This window comes from Copadichromis virginalis, linkage group LG8 (genome assembly GCF_057382275.1).
Source record: "Copadichromis virginalis isolate Kocher_CV1m ecotype Utaka linkage group LG8, C_Virginalis_male_GT1.1, whole genome shotgun sequence".
NCBI classification, from domain to species: Eukaryota; Metazoa; Chordata; class Actinopteri; order Cichliformes; family Cichlidae; genus Copadichromis; species Copadichromis virginalis.
The window spans coordinates 1,342,918-1,364,772 of record NC_140625.1 but is presented as its reverse complement, the minus strand read 5'-3'; the positions used below and the strand labels follow the sequence as shown (position 1 = coordinate 1,364,772).

General features: G+C 44.4%; 1 protein-coding gene across 4 annotated transcripts in view; it reads left to right on the top strand.

Moving 5' to 3' along the window:
• LOC146702481 (RNA binding protein fox-1 homolog 3-like) overlaps positions 1 to 21,855 on the top strand; it is a 611,273-nt gene that overhangs the window by 353,903 nt on the left and 235,515 nt on the right. For all 4 annotated transcript variants that reach the window (XM_085465383.1, XM_085465384.1, XM_085465381.1 and 1 more), the window contains exon 4: positions 20,844 to 20,965. In XM_085465383.1, coding sequence (XP_085321509.1) covers positions 20,844 to 20,965 — 122 coding nt within the window. The remainder of the gene's footprint in view (positions 1 to 20,843; positions 20,966 to 21,855) is intronic.

Sequence of the window (21,855 nt, the reverse complement as noted above, 5' to 3'; positions counted from 1 at the left end):
ATGCTTTAATGCAGGCAGCTGCAGGGACTCACTGGGCAGACTGGGAAACAACAGCCTCTCACTCTGAGGAACAGCTTTTCGTACAGATGCACCAACATATCTGCAGATTCCTGTACAGCATGTTTATGTCATTTATCCAAGTGTCTGAGCCTCACAGTGGTCAAACATAAACAGTCCAATCAAACACACAACAGACGTAACCTAAATGTAAAAACTGTCTATAAAAGCTTTGATGAAGATGAGCGCACACTTCCTGCCTCCAGTGTCCTGCATCCTTTTTTCTCAGTCTCTTACTCAGCCTTTACCTTTAGAAGTTAAACTTCCTCCCAGCATTGTTGTTTCTGCAACTTTCTCCACTATGTTCACCCTCGACATTCTCCTTCAGCATGTAACTGTTTGCATTCACCTCCAAAAGTTGATCCTGTTCATCTGGACGTAGCGTTATCAGTGGGAGAAACGTTTCTTCGCTTTCTTTAGGAGCCTTTCAAGCTGGGATAACCACATTTACTCAGGGCCTTCTTGATGTTCTTCTGCCTCCCTGGCTGCTGTGTCTGTGGGGATGGTGTTCGCTCTGTGTGGTAGCGTCCTGATGACGCCCAGTTTGTGCTCCAGTGGATCATGAGAGTCAAACCTTAGATACTGATCCGTATGCGTAGGTTTACGGTACACGTCAGCTTTTAGATGTTCCACACTACTGATGGAAATCTGTTGGGGTGGGTACAGTTTCCTCTGCGGTGGGGTAGGGTGGGCTGCCCTGGGTCCTGTGGGGCTTGGCAGTGCTGCTGCAGTAGGCCCCGGTCTGGATGGACCTGGGCTCCCTTGCCTTGGTGGGTACCAGAGGACGGGGGTGCCTACTGGGGTCAGCGGGGGAGCTGGCCCTAGGGAGGGGCATCCACCCCTCCCTCCTTTTCCTCCTCATCCCCGGCTACCTCCCTCTTCCCGCTCCACCACACTCACCCACACAGGTAGGGCCTTGGGGTGCGGGTGTGTCACCAGGGTGCAGGGGAGACATCCCCCCCCCCCCTCTGTTCCCTTCTGGCCACCTGTGCCTCAATTTTATCTCATAACTTAGACATCCACATTACTTACACTCTCATAACACACACATATATATAGGGCCTTGAGGGTGGGCACGTTAACGGCATCCAGTGGACGGTCTGTGTACTCAAACCTACCTCTGGCGCCGGTGCCCACCTCTCAACTTTAAATCCATGTAGACATTGAGGGTTCTCGGGAGGGGCCGTGCTAACACCTGCTGCTCTCTGGCAGCAGCACCATGCTCTCCCTTGTTTTAAATGCACTTTAGAACAACACGCAGCAACACTACACATGAGCGGGAGGAGGGAGGTATGGGGTCTTCACACACCCCCGTTCTCTACTAGCCATCGGGGCGGGGGGGCTGGGAGGAGATGTTAGCTGTCCGATTGGCCTCCCTGCTGCTCCGGAGCCTGGGACGGTCTGCTTGCCTCCACCCCGGGGGGAAGGGTAACATCTCTTGGGTCTGGGTTCTGCTTCCCCCTCTGGGGGCGAGGGTACCTGGACCCGGGGTATAGAGTATGTTTGGGGAGTGTGATTGTGTGTACATGTCCATTTATATCAATCCTTACGTTGGGTGAGTGCTGAGTGTTTGTATATGAGAGCATGGGGGTGGGAATGCATGTTTGTGTCTGTGTGTGCCTGTTTGTCTGTGTCTATATGTCAGGTCGGGTCTTAGACTCCACCTCTCTGGGAACTCCCAGGCCCTCCAAAGCCTATCTCCCCTCACCACACTCCCTGCTGGTGATTGATGCCCTCAGGGGTCGGTGCATTGGTGGTTCTTGGTGTCCGGGGCTGGGCGCTCAGGTATGTACCAGCTCACTCCCGGTGGCTACTTGGCGGGGCCTGGCGTCTGTTGCTCGGTCAGGCCTCCTCCGGGGTGCGGGGGGCCCTCGGGCCTCCGGCCTCCGGCCTCTGGGCCTGCGGCTCGGTTCACTCTGGCACAGCTGGCTGCCGGCAGAGCCGGCGGGCACGCCGGTGCAGCCCCCTCTAGCTTCTGCTCGGTAGCTACTGGGTGACGCCTCGTCTGGGGATCCTCAGCCCTTCCCATGAGGGTGGCATGGATGCCCCTCCGGTGGTCCTCCTTGGGCTCTCGCACTCTGGGGCCTCTGGATGTCTGGGGCCTGGATCTCCTCCATGCCTGCTTCATGCTCTGGGGGACAGGGCTATGGCTCTCTACATCCTCTTGCAGACCGTTACATGTGGAAACCATTTGAATACAAGCGCGCTGATCCACACAGGTGTGCACACGGGTGTTCACTGTTCGTAGACTTAAATTACACCTTTCTTGGCTGCTACTTCAAAGCACATTGTGCGCTGTCTGTCCTGCTTGCTGCACAACAACATTCAATATTTAGTATTTACTGCTGTTTACACTTAGCTAGATTAACGTGATGGTGTTATGTTTAGTATGTTGCTTTGGTTTTTTTTGCTTGTTTTCTATTCTTTTTCTCCCAACAGGCGACCGTGGCTCAGGGGGTTGGGAATCGCATCTGTAACCGGAAGGTCGCCGGTTCGATCCCCGGGCTCTCTGTCCTGGTCGTTGTGTCCCTGGGCAAGACACTTTACCCTACTTGGCTACTGGTGTTGGCCAGAGGGGCCGATGGCGCGATATGGCAGCCTCGCTTCTGTCAGTCTGCCCCAGAGCAGCTGTGGCTACAACTGTAGCTGCCTCCACTAGTGTATGAATGTGACAGTGAATGAATAGTGGTATTGTAAAGCGCTTTGGGTGCCTTGAAAAGCGCTATATAAATCCAATCCATTATTATAACAGGTGATCCAGGAGATTTTTTTTTCCCTTTCTCACTGTCCCTCTCCCCTTCTGTTTTTCTTTTCCTTCCTCTTTCTTTCTCCCTTTCCTATCTCTCACTCATGTCTGTCCCGTCTGTAACAACTGAAAATAAAATAAAATAAATAATAAAAACAAAGGTCGATCAAATGGACCAATATGGCAATGCCACGATGATCCATTTGGCAAAATAAATCCATTGGGTCTCCTTGTTGGTCTTCAGACAACAATTCTGACGGCTAAAAAACCAAAGGGGACAGGCAAAAAAAAAAAAAAAAAGGGGGAAAAAAAGGAAATCTCACAGTCTAAGAAGGCTAACCTGCCACTTTTCATATCCTCCCTGGTGAATTTGATGAGTCGGTCCACCGAGTTAATGTGATCCGTGAATTGTGGTACGTCCTGAGATTTGATTTTCACCCAGGTGTCATCCACAGACCTGAACCAATGACTTGGTGGTGTTCCAGGGTAGGATAGCAAAGCCCTCTTTTCCACTTCTTCCATGTACAAATTGGCCACGATGGGTGAAACTGGGGAGCCCATGGCACACCCATGTTTCTGTCTGTTGAACTGACCCTTGTATGTGAAGTAGGTGGAATGAAGACACAGTTCAAACACACTTGGTCGATGCTGAGAGCGGTCCTGCTGCTGAGGTTGGGGTCATCCTGTAATCTCTTACGAACTACCTCCAACGCTTCTGTGACTGGGATGCAAGTGAAGAGAGATGTAACGTCGTACGACACCATGGTTTCATCTGCCTCCATCATGACATCTCTCACCTTCTCAATACAGGGTGTTCTGGAGGTGGTGTTCAGAGCTGCCCACCAGCGGGTTGAGGATCGAAGCCAGAAACTTGGAGATGTTATAGGTGACCGAGTTGATCATGCAGACAATTGGTCTTAAATTGTTCCTTCAGTGAGACTGAGAAGTCACTTGGATGAGTGACGAAACGTTTCTCCCAATGAAAACATCCAGATGAACAGAATCAACTTTTGGAGATTTACTTACCTGGATGATTGAGCATGCATCAAGATGTTTGCATTCACATGTAAGCCTAAAACTGTGCCATTCTTCACAACTCCATTTAAATCTGGCATTTTCATCAAAACCAGAAGACTCGGTGGGGTTTCCTGTTCGCTTATTTGCTGGACTATAAGCAGAGCGTGATGATGAGATCCTCTAATGAACTGCATCCTTCCCCGTATGTTGCCTCTTTTACCAGTGTCTCAGTGGACTTCAGCAGATGTTTCCTCATAAATACTTCCTGGGGACAGAGTGTGTTGTCTGCCTCATGCTAGCTCATGGCTCAAAGCCTCATTGGCTGAGCAGCCGGTTAAACGGGCAGGAGCAGGCAGACCCACCTGTGCAGCTGTCTGCGGTGGAACACCAACAGAAAGGAAAGACTAGATAAAGGATGCTACAGAACAGAGAGATGGTAGAAAAGTGGGGGTAAGATAAAAGCCAGAAAGTTCCAGAAGTAATGAGAGCTAACAAACTAAAAAACAAAAGATTTGGAAAGATGTCTGTCAGAGAAAAGACTAAATAGACAACGATGTGCCTGCTGTGGGTGCTCGGCCCACATCAGTGTCATTCATGGACCTGACGGTCCAATCGCTAGCCGCTGAATCTTTGGGACACAGAGCATCATTCCATGCAACAACACCCCTTTTCACTCTCTTTGTGTTTATACATGCCTGCTTCATTTAATCAATTCAATTCATTTTTTTATAACGATTAGTAATAATTAAACTCTCTTCTATAGTGTGTCTCTTGTTCTGTCTTCCTCTGCTCTGATCTCTCCTTCTTTTAAGAAAATCATATTTACATGCATGTACCTTTACACAGTAACTAAAGGATGTCTGTGATTAAACACTATGGACGATGAAGCAAGGAGATAGAAATACTTAAAGTATTTAAATGGGGAGAAACGACCTCGTCCCTTTTTATTCTCTGACACAGTAAAAAGAAAAACGTCTGTAATCCAGCAGAGATTACACTGAGAGATAACAGTCAAACATATGGGCTCATCAGACGTTTTCCCACTTTCAGAGTTGAAGTATGAATAAATATCTACAAAAGTTTATCCGCATGACTGACTTATTGGACAGAAACGTACATGCAAATGCAAACTTTGAATCAGACAGTTAATCGATCTGAATTATTGATACTTGCTGGTTGGATTAGAGTTTTGGTTGTTATGGTCTGTGTTTTTGTCTGTCAGCTTTACGCCTTTCACATTTCTGCTAAAGCTTCTGTTTTTGTTTGGACTTTTAAGACTTGAAGACGAGGAAGTTTGTGTTTGTGGAGGTTATTAATAATTTTGTTTCCTCGTATTTTGGTCAGTTGTTGTTTCCTCTCTACCCACTCGAGTCCTTCTGTCAAGTGTCTGTGTTCAGTTTTTCCCTGTTAAGTTATTTCCTGTGTCATGTTAGTCCTTTGTAGCTTGTGCCTTGCTGATAATTTTACTTCCTTTGTTAATGCTGAACTAATGAATCAAACTATTCACTTTAGCTAAAGTTATTAAATTAGCTAAAGATTTGGGATGCTGTGTAAGACATAAATAAAGCTCAAATACAAAGGTTTGGACACCGTTTTGCATGTTTCCCTACTGTAGGGGTCTCTGCAAGCATGCAGGGCTCTGAGAGGGTCCAAGATGACAACTTTGGAATTCTACTAGAAACAGTCGATCATGTTTGTCAAAGCTGAATTCAACACAAACTACGCTAAATTAGTGTTTTTAGCTAACAGCTACAATAAACATAAAAGTTACTGTACGGCTATCACATGTTAACATGACGCTTCTTCTTATACATGTAATACATTTATTACCAACCTGAGAGTTTATCTGCTGGTCATTCGACATGACGAATAACTTCTGAGGTGTTAATCCAGCTCAAGATGCTGTAGGTTCCCGTCAGTAACACTCTCGGTCCGCAGGTAAGACTGAGTTCTATTAATCTGCGCTCGATTATTCTGGAACCGGATGTAAGTCCCAAAAAGCTGAATTTTGGAACTGAAACTGAATGGTGAGAAGTGAAACTGAAATTATTCAAGAGCCACATTTTTAAAGGATAAAATACAGTTTCAAAGCAAATTAATTCATTTTCAAAATATAAAATTCAGTTTCAATTGAGTGACGATCACTTTCAAACCAATACATTGAATTTCAAATTAGGCTAATTTAAATTCATTTTTAAAAAGAATTTAGTGGAGAGGTAGGTAAGCAGGCATCAGTAGGAGATGTCCAGAACACCTCGCCCAAGAGCAGCCCATGGGGTCATCAGATGCCCGAACCAACTCTAGTGGCTCCTTTTGACGTGGAGGAGCAGCGGCTCTACCTCATTCTTCGGTCACTACCCAGAGCTCGTAACCATATGAGGGACACAGATCGAGCAGCAAATTGACAGCTTCACATTTGTGCTCTGGTCTCGACTCACCACGATGGAGTGGTACACAGCGTCCACATCCATGCAGACGCCATCCCGATCCATCTGTCCATCTCTCACTTCCCTTCTCATACATGAACAGGACCCAGTGTACACAAACGCCTCCGTTTGCAGCAACATCTGGTCCCTGACCTGAAGTGAGCACTCCATCCTTTTCCAGCTGTGGACCATGGCCCCAGATTTGGAGGTGCTAATTCTCATCCCCACTGCTGCAAACCACTCCAGTTCAAACTGGAGGCCACCACCTGATAAAGCCAACAGAACCACATCATGAGCAAACAGCACAGATGAGCCTTCTGGGAACATTGGGAAAATGAATAATTTGATGTAAAACTTTCATTTTGATGATAGTTATTCAGCCTAATAATGTGATGGGAAGTTTGTTTCAGATCGTTATTAATCTTATCCAAAACAAAGTGAAGTGAACTAAACCCTGACCCTAACCATAGCCTCCTACATCTGAGAATTTGGGGGAGATAATATTCAGGTATGTGAGAGTCCCTGTGACCAAGGAAAAGTACAAATGTTGGATTTCATGAGTTCTAATTTTATTGGAAAAACGATTATGTCCAATTTATAGAAAAGACTGATATTTGTGAATCATTTGTTATTTGATTAAATACTTCCTGAATTTGTCGGTTCTTCCAGATACAGTAATATTTCAACATGCCTGCTGTCTGCAGATGTACATCAGCTCTGTTTGGTTCATGTAACTCTGATGGAGAGGAAATATAGTTGGCTGTGGTCACACTGCAGTAATGATCCTGCTTTTACTTGACAAACTCGTTGGTGGACACCTCTGATCCATGTCATGGATTACATGTATGGTGTCATATGTACTGCACAGGCACATGCATGTAGGCTTTCTCTGACCTACAATAAATAACTCGGACTAAAATCTGTGAAACACTTTTTAAAGAACGCACACAGTCAGCTCCACTGTTGTGTGTGTCAGTTAACAGTTTATTGTGCTGATATTTGCAGCCATCTGCAAGGCTAAGCATGTGTGTCTACTTGAGAGAAGGTTAGTGAGTGTAATGAAATCAGTATTCGTTATTATTTTCTTTACATGGCTTGTCAAGGCGCTTTTTTATGATTTGGAGCTGATCCATAAGGATGCTGAACAATCATTTGGCTGTGGATTGATACGTTTTCTCTAAACTAATCCAACAAACATTTGATCCCGGACAGAGCGGTGAAATAACTGCTTTGTATTACTTTTGTCTGTACTAACAGATGTGATCCTCTGAACTCAGTTCATCATATTTTTTCATATTTTGATGCTTCATATGTTAGTGGCTGATCAAGCATGTCCTGTTTCAGTTTAGCAAATGCAGCAAATACATAAATAAATCCTAAGTTATGGATGCTGCAGAAGGACTGTGTGAATCTGCACTTGGCTGAGATGCTGTGCTGCACACATTAGTCTCCACATGACCGGCGAGGAGAAATATAGGAAAGCACTGCAGCCTGTCCATGAGCTTTTATTGGCCTTTATGATATTCATCAGTGGTTATTAGTAACAGTGCTGACCAATCCACTGCTTGACTTGATGGGCTGTGGAGTCTTTATTGGGTTCTTTGGACTCCTTGATGAGGAGCGCAATTAAGTTCAGTTTCCAAAGAGCCGTAGTAGAAATAGCTCTGGGTACTTTTCATTATTAAAGCCGATCAAGTTGAGGTTAAAAAATGAGCTTCAAAAAATTATTTTATTTTATTCAGTATGTTAGAGTTGGTCAAACCCATTTTAGCATGTTGTGCTGTTCATTTTTTATTGTTTTGTATTCATTTGGGGATTTTTGTTTATTTTGTGGTAATGTATTAGTCAAGCAATAAATGCATTAATAAATAAACAAAGATTTAAGTGTTGTGATCACACAGATCTCTAACTCCATAGCACTTGATGCACGCTCATTCATCCAGGGAAGTAAGTCCCAAAGGTTGATTCTGTTCATCTGGATGTTTTCAGGGGGAGAAACGTTTCATCATCATCAGGTGACGTCTTCAGTCTCAGCTGACTGCAGGTTTCCCCAAACTTATAAACAGTACATTTGCATAATGACTGAAACCAGCCCAGTGAAGGAACAATGGGCTGGGAGGTCAGTTCCTTCATCATTAATATGCAAATTAAATGACCATTGATCAACAACCACTGATCAATGGCCATGAGTCCCATTCACAGAGAGTTGGGGAATGCCTGCAATCACAGCATTGTAAGATGGTGACAGATGTACCCTCAGGCCCCCTCCTCCATTCAGAGATGGTCTTTCCCTCCTTGACTCCGCCCTCAAACCAGCGTTCCTCCCGGTCCAGGATGTTACATCCTCATCACTGAACGAGTGTCCACTGGCCTGTAGGTGTAAATAGGCTGCAGAGTCCTGGCCTGACGAGGTGGCTCTGCTGTGTTGTGCCATCCGCTTAGTCAGAGGTTGTTTGGTTTCCCTGATCTATGAATCCGATACTCCTGACACGTACGGGATCACTACAGGTTTTCTCTTAGGCAGCGGTTGTCCTTCTCTCCTGGATCGGAGCTTTCTTTAGGAGCCTTCCCAGCTTTGACAAAAGTCCAGCTGGGATAACCACATTTACTCAGGGCCTTCTTGATGTTCTTCTGCCTCCCTGGCTGCTGTGTCTGTGGGGATGGTGTTCGCTCTGTGTGGTAGCGTCCTGATGACGCCCAGTTTGTGCTCCAGTGGATGATGAGAGTCAAACCTAAGATACTGATCCGTATGTGTAGGTTTACGGTACTTTTAGATGTCCCCCATTACTGATGGAAATCTCACAGTCTAAGAAGGCTAACCTGCCACTTTTCATATCCTCCCTGGTGAATTTGATGAGTCGGTCCACCGAGTTAATGTGATCCGTGAATTGTGGTACATCCTGAGATTTGATTTTCACCCAGGTGTCATCCACTTATCTGAACCAATGACTTGGTGGTGTTCCAGGGTAGGATAGCAAAGCCCTCTTTTCCACTTCTTCCATGTACAAATTGGCCACGATGGGTGAAACTGGGGAGCCCATGGCACACCCATGTTTCTGTCTGTTGAACTGACCCTTGTATGTGAAGTAGGTGGAATGAAGACACAGTTCAAACACACTTGGTCGATGCTGAGAGCGGTCCTGCTGCTGAGGTTGGGGTCATCCTGTAATCTCTTACGAACTACCTCCAACGCTTCTGTGACTGGGATGCAAGTGAAGAGAGATGTAACGTCGTACGACACCATGGTTTCATCTGCCTCCATCATGACATCTCTCACCTTCTCAATACAGGGTGTTCTGGAGGTGGTGTTCAGAGCTGCCCACCAGCGGGTTGAGGATCGAAGCCAGAAACTTGGAGATGTTATAGGTGACCGAGTTGATCATGCAGACAATTGGTCTTAAATTGTTCCTTCAGTGAGACTGAAGAAGTCACTTGGATGAGTGACGAAACGTTTGTATACGAAATGTATACTAAAGTATGACAACATGAACTTTTGGCTGACTTCAGGTTTGCGGCATTTGATTGGAGTCTGGTCATTTCTGTTATACTGCAGTTAGCAGAGATGGGCAGTAACGCGTTACTGTAATCTGATTACTTTTTTCAGGTAACGAGTAAAGTAAGGGATTACTATTGCAAAAAGGGTAATTAGATTACCGTTACTTTCCTGTAGGAACGCTGTGTTACTGCGTTACTAAAACCGTGATTTTTTTGCGAGTGTCTCACGACAGTGACGTAAGCGAGTGCGCTGTTAGTGACAACAGCTGTGTGCAGATCAACAATGGATCACATATCGAGTGCGGAGAGAGTATGAGCGTGCAGCGTTTAAAGCGTGGAAGTACTGACCTTACTTTGAGTTTGATTCCATAAAAAGTGACAAAAACATTAGTGTCCGCTGTGCGTGGGAAGAAAACTTCTTTTTACAGCGAAAAAAACCCCTAAACTTCCAAACAAGCACCGAGTAGCTACGACGTAATGGGAAACTCACAGAGAAACTCGCGGATTCTTCCACTGACCGCGGCACACCTGCACCAGGGTAAACCTCCGCCTGCCCCACTCCTGCTTTACAGGTGAAAATAGAGCAACAGGACCGCTGAGTCTTTGACTTTATTTATTTTCTGCTGTGTTTTACTTGCATCTATTTGAAAGACTGAGTGTAAACACAAAAAATATTTTATTTTATGTGCTGGAATGTGCAGAAAATAGGTTTAAATGTTAAACTAATTTCTTCCAGTCAGAGAATGTTGCAGATAATTAAATTTTTGCTTGATGCATAAAGTTAAAAGATTAAAACTAATAAAACAAGTTTTAAAAAGAGACTTTTCCATTTGATTACATTTTGTATGATGGATTATGTAGAAAAAGTAGAATTGGGCTGAAAGATCTATCGCTTTATCACCTACTCAGGTTGTAAATCGTGTTTTTAAAAAGTAACTAAGTAACTAAGTAATTATACTTTTGAAAATAAGTAATCAGTAAAGTAACGGGATTACTTTTTGGGGTAAGTAATCGGTAATTAGTTACTGATTACTTTTTTCAAGTAACAGTTAACACTGGCAGTTAACTTCTTAATGTCACAAGATGTCAAGATTAATAGAGGAACAAACAAGCCTGTATGTGGTGTCAGAGGGACAGATGCCTGGGCAACATGGTTTCAAAGACAGGATTGGAAGAGGCAATAAAATGGTCTGGAGTTGGACTGTAGTGAGCACAGCTGACTCACTAAAGATGACAGAGGGTGTAAATGTGTGCATGTATGTGTGAATGTGGAGGGACACTCAATTCAATTCAGTTTTATTTACACAGCACCAAATCACAACAACAGGTGCCTCAGGGTGACCGTTGTCATCGATTCACTCAAAGACCTCCAGCTTCCAGCTTTCCATATGCACAGCTCACTCTCCTTTTCCTCCATCTCTTCTGTTCTTGCCATCAGCGCATCGGGAGTAGCAGACTGAGCAGTAATCCCTCGCTCATTCAAACACACAAACACACACACACACACACACACACGCACACTGGACCATGAGGAATCCTCCCCACGATGGCTCAGAGGAGGAGCTGCAGTCAGACTGAATGTGATCCGTGTGTTTCAGAGAGGACAGCTTCGGTTATTTGCTCTCCTCCTGGCCCAGCAAACCGTTGTTACACTGAGTATTATGGATTTTAATCTAATTACATCCACAGACGAGCTCCTTCATCTGCTCACTCAGTGGCTCGTCTCTTACAGCTACTTAATTAAAGGCTGTGCTTGTGCGAGATCTTAATAAAAGTTTGTGACAGGTTTAGTTAAACACACTGAAACGTTGCTTCCAGCTGCTAAATTACTCTTTCATCTTCTGTAGAGAGAAAAGAGTCTTTCAAACTCAGGTGACTCCAGTAATCCATAAGAAATGTGAATAACTTTCATTGATATATGCAAAAATACAGAAACTCTGAATATTCCTGTTTAAAACGGAATATTTAACTTTTTTTTTCATATTTATTTTCTTTTTCATTCCTTTATTTGACTTATATTTTTACTGTTCTTGAATATCTGCTAGTACTGAGTTTGATTCACTATTTAACAATAGCTGAGTTTGAAATAGGTGGAAATTCTGCGGCTGACACTAGAAGACATTTATGTTGGAACAGAAAGCAAACAGCCTCCAATGTTTCATCTTAACTAGAACAAAGTGTTTGGGTTCAGTGTGTGACTTCGTCCTTGCCCCTCACTTTACATTATTGTAAAGGTTGTGAAACTGACGGGAGATCTTCGCATTTTCTCCCTCCCCTTATCTTTCCTGCTCGGCTTTCTCATGTCTCTGTCTAGTCTTGTCTGCTTCTCTCCTGGAAGAGTCTCACAAAACTTCTCTAAAACCTAAAAGAGGAATTATGGATTTGATCAACTGGTCCCTGAATGCAACTGACACCCTCCTCTCGACGAGAAGCCTGGGAGAGCCCATTGAAGACATCTATCATTTTGGAACCATGATAACGGGGTTCTTGCTGATCGGCGCTGGCTTGGCCCTGGCTTATCGAAGAATACAGAAAGCGGAAACAGCCGATCAAATCCCCACAAGGCTGCTCGCTATGTGTTGATTGGAACGATGGAGTGAGCCGTGGCTTCTCAGAATGGGCTCATCAGACGCAGCACGGAGGACATCTTGGAGAAGCTTGCGGCTGCTGTGAGTGCTGAGACTCTGACAACATTGTGGACAGGCTCACGGCTGTCGTGAACACTCGTGCTCTATGAGCAAACTGGATAACATCGTGGAGAGGATCACTGCTCTCCAATGGGAATGGTGAGGAACCAGTGATGGACATTAGATCGACTGTGAAATTGACATGCAGGGGTTCACACTAAAGCAAGAACACCACCACTATTTCATGCGGCTACCATATCAGCGCCAGCTGTGGTCTCAAGGCTGGGTCTGAATATACTGTGTTTAGACTCTTCGTTCCAAACGCCCTCGTGTGCTTATCTCCGAGGCCGAGTCTGGGCCCAGCGCTGGATGCATAGCTGCAGGGCAGGATGGCTGTGTCTGCATCGGCTTACTTCTCAGTCCTCACCCACCCCTGTTGCTTGTGACGTGCTTCATGGTGTTGTGATGTGGACATTTATGCGCTCTTTGTGCAGAAGAGCACATTTGTTTCCTGTTCTCATGCTGTCCCCCACAGGAGCCCAGCATGAGTAGAGGTCTCTTTTCCCCCTCCTCGACCATTGTATTTTACATTTCAGTGTTTTTCAATAATACTACCGGTCTCCGGCCTGTCTCCCCATTCTGCTGCAGGGCAGCTTGCATGTGACAAATACTGGCTTTCTTGAGATTCCTTAAAGTTTATCATACAAGCTAACATTTATTCATAGCTAATTCTTCAGTTCAGGCTGCTGCCACTTTAATATATGAATGCATCCACAAAGGAAGCATTATCCAATCAGAGAATACTAATTGGTGAACACAGTGAGGGGCCACATCAAAGAGGGGCCGTGGACACCATCCATAACAATACGTTTAATGTTTTTTTATGAATGTTTATCATTGAGTCGTTTAGGTGACAGTGTCTGTAAGGTAAATATCTCTCTCTTCTACAAAAGTCTTGATGTCCTTCCCGGCGTCGTGTTCAATACCACAAACATGTAGAGGAGCAGCCTCATGTTTCATATCACTGAAGTGGACAGCTGTTGGATAATATGTTCACTCTTCCTATGTTTTCATTTGATACAGTAGTTTTTCCATTTACACACCTACCAGCACAGCAGGTAGGTGTGCTGGTAGGTGTAAATAAAAACAACATTTTAACAATAAGAAGTTTGTCTACACATTTCTCCTCTCAGTTTAGGAGGTTGACTTTTTATTTAGTCACTGCAGGCCTTCACCTTCACACATCAAACAGAGCTTAAAAACAGTAACACATGAAAGACAGTCCGGTTTTTATTAAACAGACGAAAGAGGCAAAACTTTTTGCCGTAGTCTTTGAGGTTGAAGTGGGTCTGTGTTTTTTGTCTTGTGTTCAGCATTGGAACAAATGCAGGTGTCGAAGAGTTACGGTCGTGGTACTTCAGCATCAAGCTACCACTACAGAAGACAAGCGAGCATAAAGCTGTAACACGCTGTGGCAGCTCATTTCAAATTCAGCGCTTCTATCAGCTCAACACTAATTCAAACACAAACCGTTTGTGTGCGGTTTGTCTCACAGTGTGTTGCAGCTGAAGGTCTAGCTGCTGTATTTGACAGGGAGAGAAAAGAAAGAGCGCTAAGTTCACTCAGAGATGGAGAAAGATAAGAAAGAAGGAGAGGAGAGAGCTAAGGGTTAAAGAATGCTCAGTGGGGTTTGATAAAGTGTAAATTTAAGCTTACACTTAAGTCCTCGTGTTTTTAAATCAGATATTGGTTTGTTTTCATGTTGCAAACTAACCTGGATTAAATGTTTTAATTAAAGGTCCTCGTAGGTTGGTTTGCTGCTCTGTCATGGGTTTGCTGAATGGACTGATTCTTACGCAGTGCTTCTCCTCTCTCAGTATTCAAAGCTGTTAATACAACCTGCCACATTCACTCTCTTCTATGATTTTAAGTCCTTACTGACTAACATTCACACTCTGGTGGAGCAACTTAGACATATTTTAAGATGCAGACTAGGGGAATCGAACCACCGGCCTTTCGACCAGTAGAGGACCTGCTCAACCTCCTGAGCTACAGCCGCCCCAGCTTACCACAGAGTCAAAGTAACGAACAGTGTGTGGCTGGTGCTCAGTGGCTGTGCTGCTCATGGTCAGGCTACATAACGGGCTTTTCCCTCCTCACCATCTTCATACAGTTTAATATAAATACAGCATGAACAGTGCAGAGGACAAACACCAGGACAACTTATAAAACATCTGCTCGAATGCAGGTGTTTAAATCCACAAAGAGCAGAGACCAGCTGATCACAGCCTGTAGACTAGGACCGGAGCTCTCAGTAGAAATTATTGTGCGCTGTGTCCCACTTCAGCCACTTCCCTGCTCATTTTCCTGTTGGAGGCAAAGTCAGCCTTTAAAATGTAACAGAAAATAAAGCTGCTTATTATTCCCCCTCTTTCTCTCTGATCAGGTTCTATTTCACTGCTTCAACCTGGTTCAGAGTTCAATCACAATGAAAGAGTAGACTAACATAATTTTGTTTTTCTATCTACTAATATTACTTCATTGTGATTAATATAACACTAAGTTAGTAGTAGGTGGTAGAAGTGTACTTTGTACTTTTACTTGAGTAAAGAAGTTGTTTAAGTATTTTATCTTTTACTGGAGTACTTTTTAACACAGCTCAGCTGTACTCGCCACCTTTGCTCGGCACCATTGTTTGTGGAAGAATCAATACAGAGAGGATCTCCCAGTCTTCTTTTGAAAGTAATTCATCACGTTTGAAACACTGAGTTTCCTCAGCTCTGTGATGACTTGAACAAATCTCATTCCCCCTGTAAGGAAGAGGACTCCCTTACTGCATTTATTTATATAAGATAAGATAAGATAAGATAAGATAACCTTTATTAGTCCCACACGTGGGAAATTTGTTTTGTCACAGCAGGAAGTGGACAGTGCAAAAGTTATGAGGCAAAAATTAGAATACAATAAGAATAAATACAGTACACAGCTGTACAGAATAGAATAAAATACTATATACAGTAGAATAAAATAAAATAAATATACAATAAGATAAAAATAGAATACAAATACAAATACTATATACAACTGAGTAAAAATACAACGATGACAGAAAGGATTATTGCACTTAGTATTATTGCATATGTATGGATGTGTGTGCTTGATCAGTTAAAGTCTTTATTATGGAGTCTGACAGCAGTAGGGAGGAAAGACCTGCGAAATCTCTCCGTCCCACACCGTGGGTGCCGCAGTCTCCCACTGAAGGAGCTGCTCAGTGCTGTCACAGTCTGCTGCATGGGGTGGGAGATGTTGTCCAACAGGGATGACAGCTTAGCCGCCGTTCTCCTGTCACTCACCACCTCCACTGGGTCCAGAGGGCATCCTAGAACAGAGCTGGCCCTTCGGATCACCCTGTTCAGTCTCTTCCTGTCCCCAGCAGACCACGCCATAAAAGATAGCAGAAGCCACCACAGAGTCATAGAAGGTCTTCAGGAGTGGGCCCTCCACTCCAAACGACCTGAGTCTCTGCAGCAGGTACAGCCTGCTCTGCCCTTTCCTGTAGAGGGCGTCTGAGTTATGAGTCCAGTCCAGTCTATTGTTCAGATGAACACCAAGGTACCTGTAGCTGTCCACAGCCTCAATGTCCATACCTTGGATGTTCAGTGGTTGCAGTGGAGAATGCTTGTGCCTGCGGAAGTCTACCACCAGCTCCTTGGTTTTACTGGCGTTGATCTGGAGGTAGTTCAGCTGGCACCAGTCCACAAAGTCTTGAGTCAGTCCTCTGTACTCCTTGTCGTCCCCATCAGTGATGAGGCCGACTATTGCAGAGTCATCAGAGAACTTCTGCAGGAAGCACTGGGTGGAGTTGTGGGAGAAGTCTGCAGTGTAGATGGTGAAGAGGAACAGAGCCAGAACCGTTCCCTGTGGGGCCCCCGTACTGCAGACGACCCTGTCCGACACACAGCCCTGAGTCCTCACATACTGTGGTCGGTCGGTGAGGTAGTCCAGGATCCAGGTAGTGAGGTGATGCTCCACTCCAGAGTTCACCAGCTTGTCCTTCAGAACCGAGGGAAGAATGGGGTTGAAGGCACTGGAGAAATCAAAGAACATGATTCTCACAGTGCTTCCAGCGGTCTCCAGGTGAGCGAGGGAACGATGTAGGAGGTGAATGACGGCATCATCCGCTCCAATGCCAGGCTGGTAGGCAAACTGAAGTGGGTCCAGTGATGAGCTTATTAGGCGCCGAAGCTGAGCCAGGACCAACCGCTCCAGGGTCTTCATCAGGTGGGATGTCAGAGCCACCGGCCTGTAGCTGTTGAGGTCCTTGGGGCGTGAAGTCTTTGGCACTGGTACAACACAGGAGGTTTTCCAGAGCTGTGGGACTCTTCCCAACCTCAGGCTCAGGTTGAAGAGGTGCTCCATCACCATCATATTATATGTATAGCACTTTAGAGCACACCTTTCACTTTATTAAAAGCACCTCATCAAGCACTTTATGAGCATTGCACTTTAAGCATGGATTTGCACACAAGAAGTTTAAATATTTATTGACTATTTATTGGGAATTTTAAAATCAGTTGGTGGCCTTATTTCAGATCCTGCACAGCTGCTCCTCGTCAAGGAATGTGGTGGTTGTCTGTCAGGAGAGAAGAATGGTGATTGAGATTGTGATTAAGGTTTACCAGTAAGGAAAACTAATACAAATGTGTGTGTGAAATCTAGGGATAAAAGTGGTGCAATAAGTGTTTGTAAGTTAATGATTACTCACCTTTCTTGCCTGTGTCCTCTTCAAGGTGTTTGGGCAAATGTTTCCCCGGGGGTCCAGACACCATTTAAAGGTTCCGGGAGAGACCATTGGTAAAGAGAGTGTGGTGAATCTTGTTGTGCTTTGGTTTCTGGGTTTTTATAATACTGGGTTTGGTGTAACATTAAAGTGTGAAATATCTATTAATATGTAAATGTGAAATGTATTTATGTATTTATTTATTCTTATTGATATATTGTATACTGTGGTGGAAGGTTGGGATTTAAGAATTTACCTGAGAGTGGAATAATGGTTTAGTCTGTGATAGCTGAACATATTTAAGGCTGCCAGTTGTCATTAGAGGATGGATTTTTGTGCTGTGAAGAAGCTCGACAAGTTAATTGTTGTAAGGAGAGCTGTATAGCAAATAAATACTTTGTTCCACTACACTTGCCTCGGTCCGTCTCACTGTGTTTCCAGCCGCTAAGGGCCGCCCTGTTACACCCCCCAGTTTATTTCATATCTGTTACGAGGACAATGTGGTCTGCTTATGAAAATTCCAGTGGAGATGGTCCAAACGTCTCGGGTCTTCTTGTCTCCCAACGATGTGAGGTCAGAGGTTGGAAAGGCCGTCTGACTCCACAGCCCACAGCCAAAGGGATCCACTGTCTCTGTGAGGCTTGATTTTCCTTTGCAAACAACAGTACAGGAAGGAGCAGGGTTTACAGAGAGACGTTATCTGCCCACCGTGGTCACAGAATATAGTCACAACATTATGTATAAAACATGAGGAGTATAGTAAAACAAGTATATCTTGTATAGAAAGATTATATGGAGCCAGAACAGGATACCGTGGAGCTTTTATTCAATCAGATCAGCTCGACACAGAGAAGAGCAGAACTCTGCATCGCACACTGGAGGCCTTTGTTCTGGAGTCACTGCAGGGACACACGGAGGAACTCGTACTGTTGTTGGACTGGCATCCAGATCCCTGCAGCCTCAGCAGTGTGTGTGTGTGTGTGTCTGTGCATTTGTGTGTGTTTGTGCATGTGTGTGTGTGTGTCTGCGTGTACAGGTTCTTACTATCTTGGTGGGGACCAAAATCCCATGGGGTTGAAGGCATTTTTGAGACTCAAACTGTGGTTTTAGTGTCAGGGTTACAATTAGGTTATGTTAGGGTTATGTTAATGGGATGTCCCCACGAAGACAGCAAACCAGACACCAGACCAGACACATCTTTGCTTTACAGGATTACAAATATGTGATATTGTGTTGTAAGCAGTGCCTGCCGTGAAGTGTCCTGTTAACAAAAGCTGAGAGGCTAGCAGCTTTCTTTTTGTTGTTTGCACACGTGCTGTTGGATTAACTTGTTTTCTTTGATGGGAGACTGACAGCAAACCAGGGTGCTAAACAAACCATTCACTGCTCTGTTTATTGTGAGTTAACAGGCTAAGTGACTCTCAGCAGAGGAGGTTCACTTACTAAACAGCAGTGCAGGGACTAATACAGTAACTACGTTATTATTGTGGTAACAAGCACGGTAACTAGTTATTATGCCGAAATCAGGAACACGTTAATCGTTACTGGGATTTAGATAGGCTCGTTATTCGTTCGTGTGGTAGCTATCACGGAGCTTCCACAGATTCAGTAACATTAGTAAGTGGTGGAGGACAGCAGGTGGATGAGGGAGAGAGGGAAACATGAAGATGAAACCAGGAGACGTCCTTACTGAATCATCAGAGCTGAACAGGTGATGGAGAAACAGGTTTACCTTTTAGGTGACATGAATGAGTTGAAGGGAAGTTACGAACTGTTTCTGAGAGACAAATAACACCAGGATCCTTTTTTAGGTAGCTGACAGCTGGTAACTGTGCAGGGGCGGGTCTAGCAAAGTGTTGCCAGGGGGCCAGGGAGGGCATTAACAGGGAGAGGGGGGCACAAAGAAATACTTTCTTATTCTCATTTAAAATGTCTCACTTTTATTAAATAATTATCTGAATCTTACAACAAACTATTGATAGATTGATACATATATACCATCAGAACAGTGTCCATCACTGTCACAACAGCGTTTGTTTGCATTCAAAGGCTTTATGATTTTTCCTATAATGGTGGGCCGGTCTCTAGTCAAAATGCTCGGGCTGATTTTTTGTCCCAGTCCAGCCCTGTATGCTCATCTGCATACAGGGCTAAAGAACACTGCTAAACAGTTTGACCAACATTTATGATGTAAAGGAGTTGGAGTGTAAAATGATGAAAGAGGAATGTTTTTACCATATTTATCACTTCTAGTGCACTTTAAAAACAACAACACCAAATATAAAAGACAAACACGGACCAGATGGTAAAAGAAGACCTAAGTAATGTTTCAATGTTGTGTTTGGACAGAGGAGGCTTGAACTCTGACAGTTGCTTCAACTGGAAAAAGCAGGATTTTCCCACAGGACTCACATGAGGATGAAACTGTAGAGAAGGATCCGTTTTCACAGCTAAGTTAATGGATTTCTCATATGGAGCCAGAAAGGGACGCTCGATGCAGGGGGGCTGCTAGTGCAACTGGGTATAAACATCATGACTTCTGCCTTATTCTCATTAAACTTCAACCGATTTAGTGCAATCTCCTGATGTCAATGATGCAGTCAAGGACAGGCTGGACAGAGGATGCACCAGTGCTTCAGTGGAAAATGCACTTGAAAGTTGTTTGCATAACAATGAAAGGAAACATTATGTCTCAGAAAAATAGTGCCACTTATGCCCAAGCTGTAGCTCATGTGGTGATTCTTCGTACTCTTTTCAAAGGTTTTAATATTTGCTCTTAAAGCTCTCCATGGTTTGGCTTCAGGTTACACTTCAGATCTGCTTAGCCTGCACCTCCCACTCGAACTCTGCGCTCCTCCAGTCAGATGCTTTTATTAGTTCGACGCTCCCAGTTAAAATCTAGAGGCGACAGATCTGAAAACTCTGCATCACCAATTTTCACATTGACATCAGATAAACCAGAAGCTAAAACAGGATCCAGAGTGGGCCCACGTTCCTGAGTGGGACCACTTACAGATTGAAATAGATTAAGAGTCCACTATATCTCCTTCACCAGAGGTTTCAAACTAACATGAATATTAAAGTCCCAACAATTTAACCATAATTTCACCCGAGAGACAGAAGTCAGTTAAAAAGTCCCTATTAAATGTTGGTGAAAGGTGAACTATCACACAGCAGTGCAGGAGAGTGACTCGAAAAGGTTTCATTCAAAGCAGCAGAAAGAGACGGGAGGCGATGACTGTTTACGGGCAAAGTTCAGTGGCTCGATCTCCACCACGACCCGCGGACTAAGGCTGGACTCACCAGGAGACATCCAGGTGTCAGTGACGCAAAATAAATCCAGTCCATGGGACGTGAAGAACAAAAGTACTGTTTGTGACTAACCTGGCATTTAGCAGACACTATTGTTTTGGCTCTGTTTGTTTGTTTGTTTGTTTACGCAGTTTGTTTGTAAATGCTTTAAAATAACAGTATGGCACATATTACATGGCATGGACACATGTTGTCCAAGAGGGGGAGGAGCTGGATCTGACTGATGTATAGAAGGAGTAGAGGGGTACAGACAACAGGAAACATGTGGATACTGTCTCGGGATTGTTTTATTACCAGCCTCTTACTGTTTGAAACACATTAAGTATTATTGTTATCAGTGACTTTATATCGTGAATAAGAAGAAATGACTTTCACTTTTGCAGAAACCAAGCCAGGAAGTGGTCTGTGCAAACCAGGAACCATTGCTTTGTTTGGTAACGTGGTGTACAGCGATCTACTCAACGAGCACTTGTGGCACTTTGGGCTTCCCGTCATCACCAGACTGGTCAGTTTTTTTTTCTCTTCCTGTTTAATCTTTCTTCTTCTTCCTGTTTACTGTGAGCTGCTCCTGCTTATTTGAATCTGTACTTGAAGTCCACGTGTCGAAATGTACTCACTACATAGCAGCTGTAAAACCTCTAACATAATTACACACACAGACACACAGCTCACTCCTTGATTTCACTCAGTTGTTGACATTTGATGAGCCTGTGTGGTGCTCCATGGCCTTCAGGAGCTTTTCTTTGGATTGAGCTTGTTTATTAATTTGTTGTCTCAAGTCAGCTCCACCTGCTACACAGCTCAAGGTCTTTTGGAGGTGTGTGGGAAATTACTGAGGACCTTTTATGTCGTCGAGACGGCTTTTGCAGTTGTGTCCTGGGGAGGTAGCAGCACATAGAAGGGTAGGAAATGACTTAACAGACGGGTAAAGAGGGCCAGCTCTGTCCTGGCCCATCCCCTAGATGCTATCCCTGCCCCTGAGGGCAGTCAGAACATGGTATGAAATGTTTAGGTGGAAACTAGCAAGCTAAGGGCAGGAATAGCTCAGTAGGTAGAGTGGTGGCCCCATGATCGGAAGGTCGGGGGTTCGATTCCCCTGAACAGCTACCCTGAGGTACCCCTAAGCAAGGTGCCATCCCCACACACTGCTCCCTGGGCGCCCAATGGCTGCCCACTGCTTCACTGCGTGAATGGGTTAAATGCAGAGAGGAATTTTCCCGTGGGGATCAAGAAAGTACACTTTCTTTTCTTGTTAAATTTAATAAATTCTGTTTTCATGGATGCCTGGATGTTAAACTTAATTGTTACACCTGCTAAAGCAGCAACGCTGATGATTTTCAGGGTTCTTACGGGTGCTTGAAATCCATACGAACGGATGAGAGGAGAAATGATTCT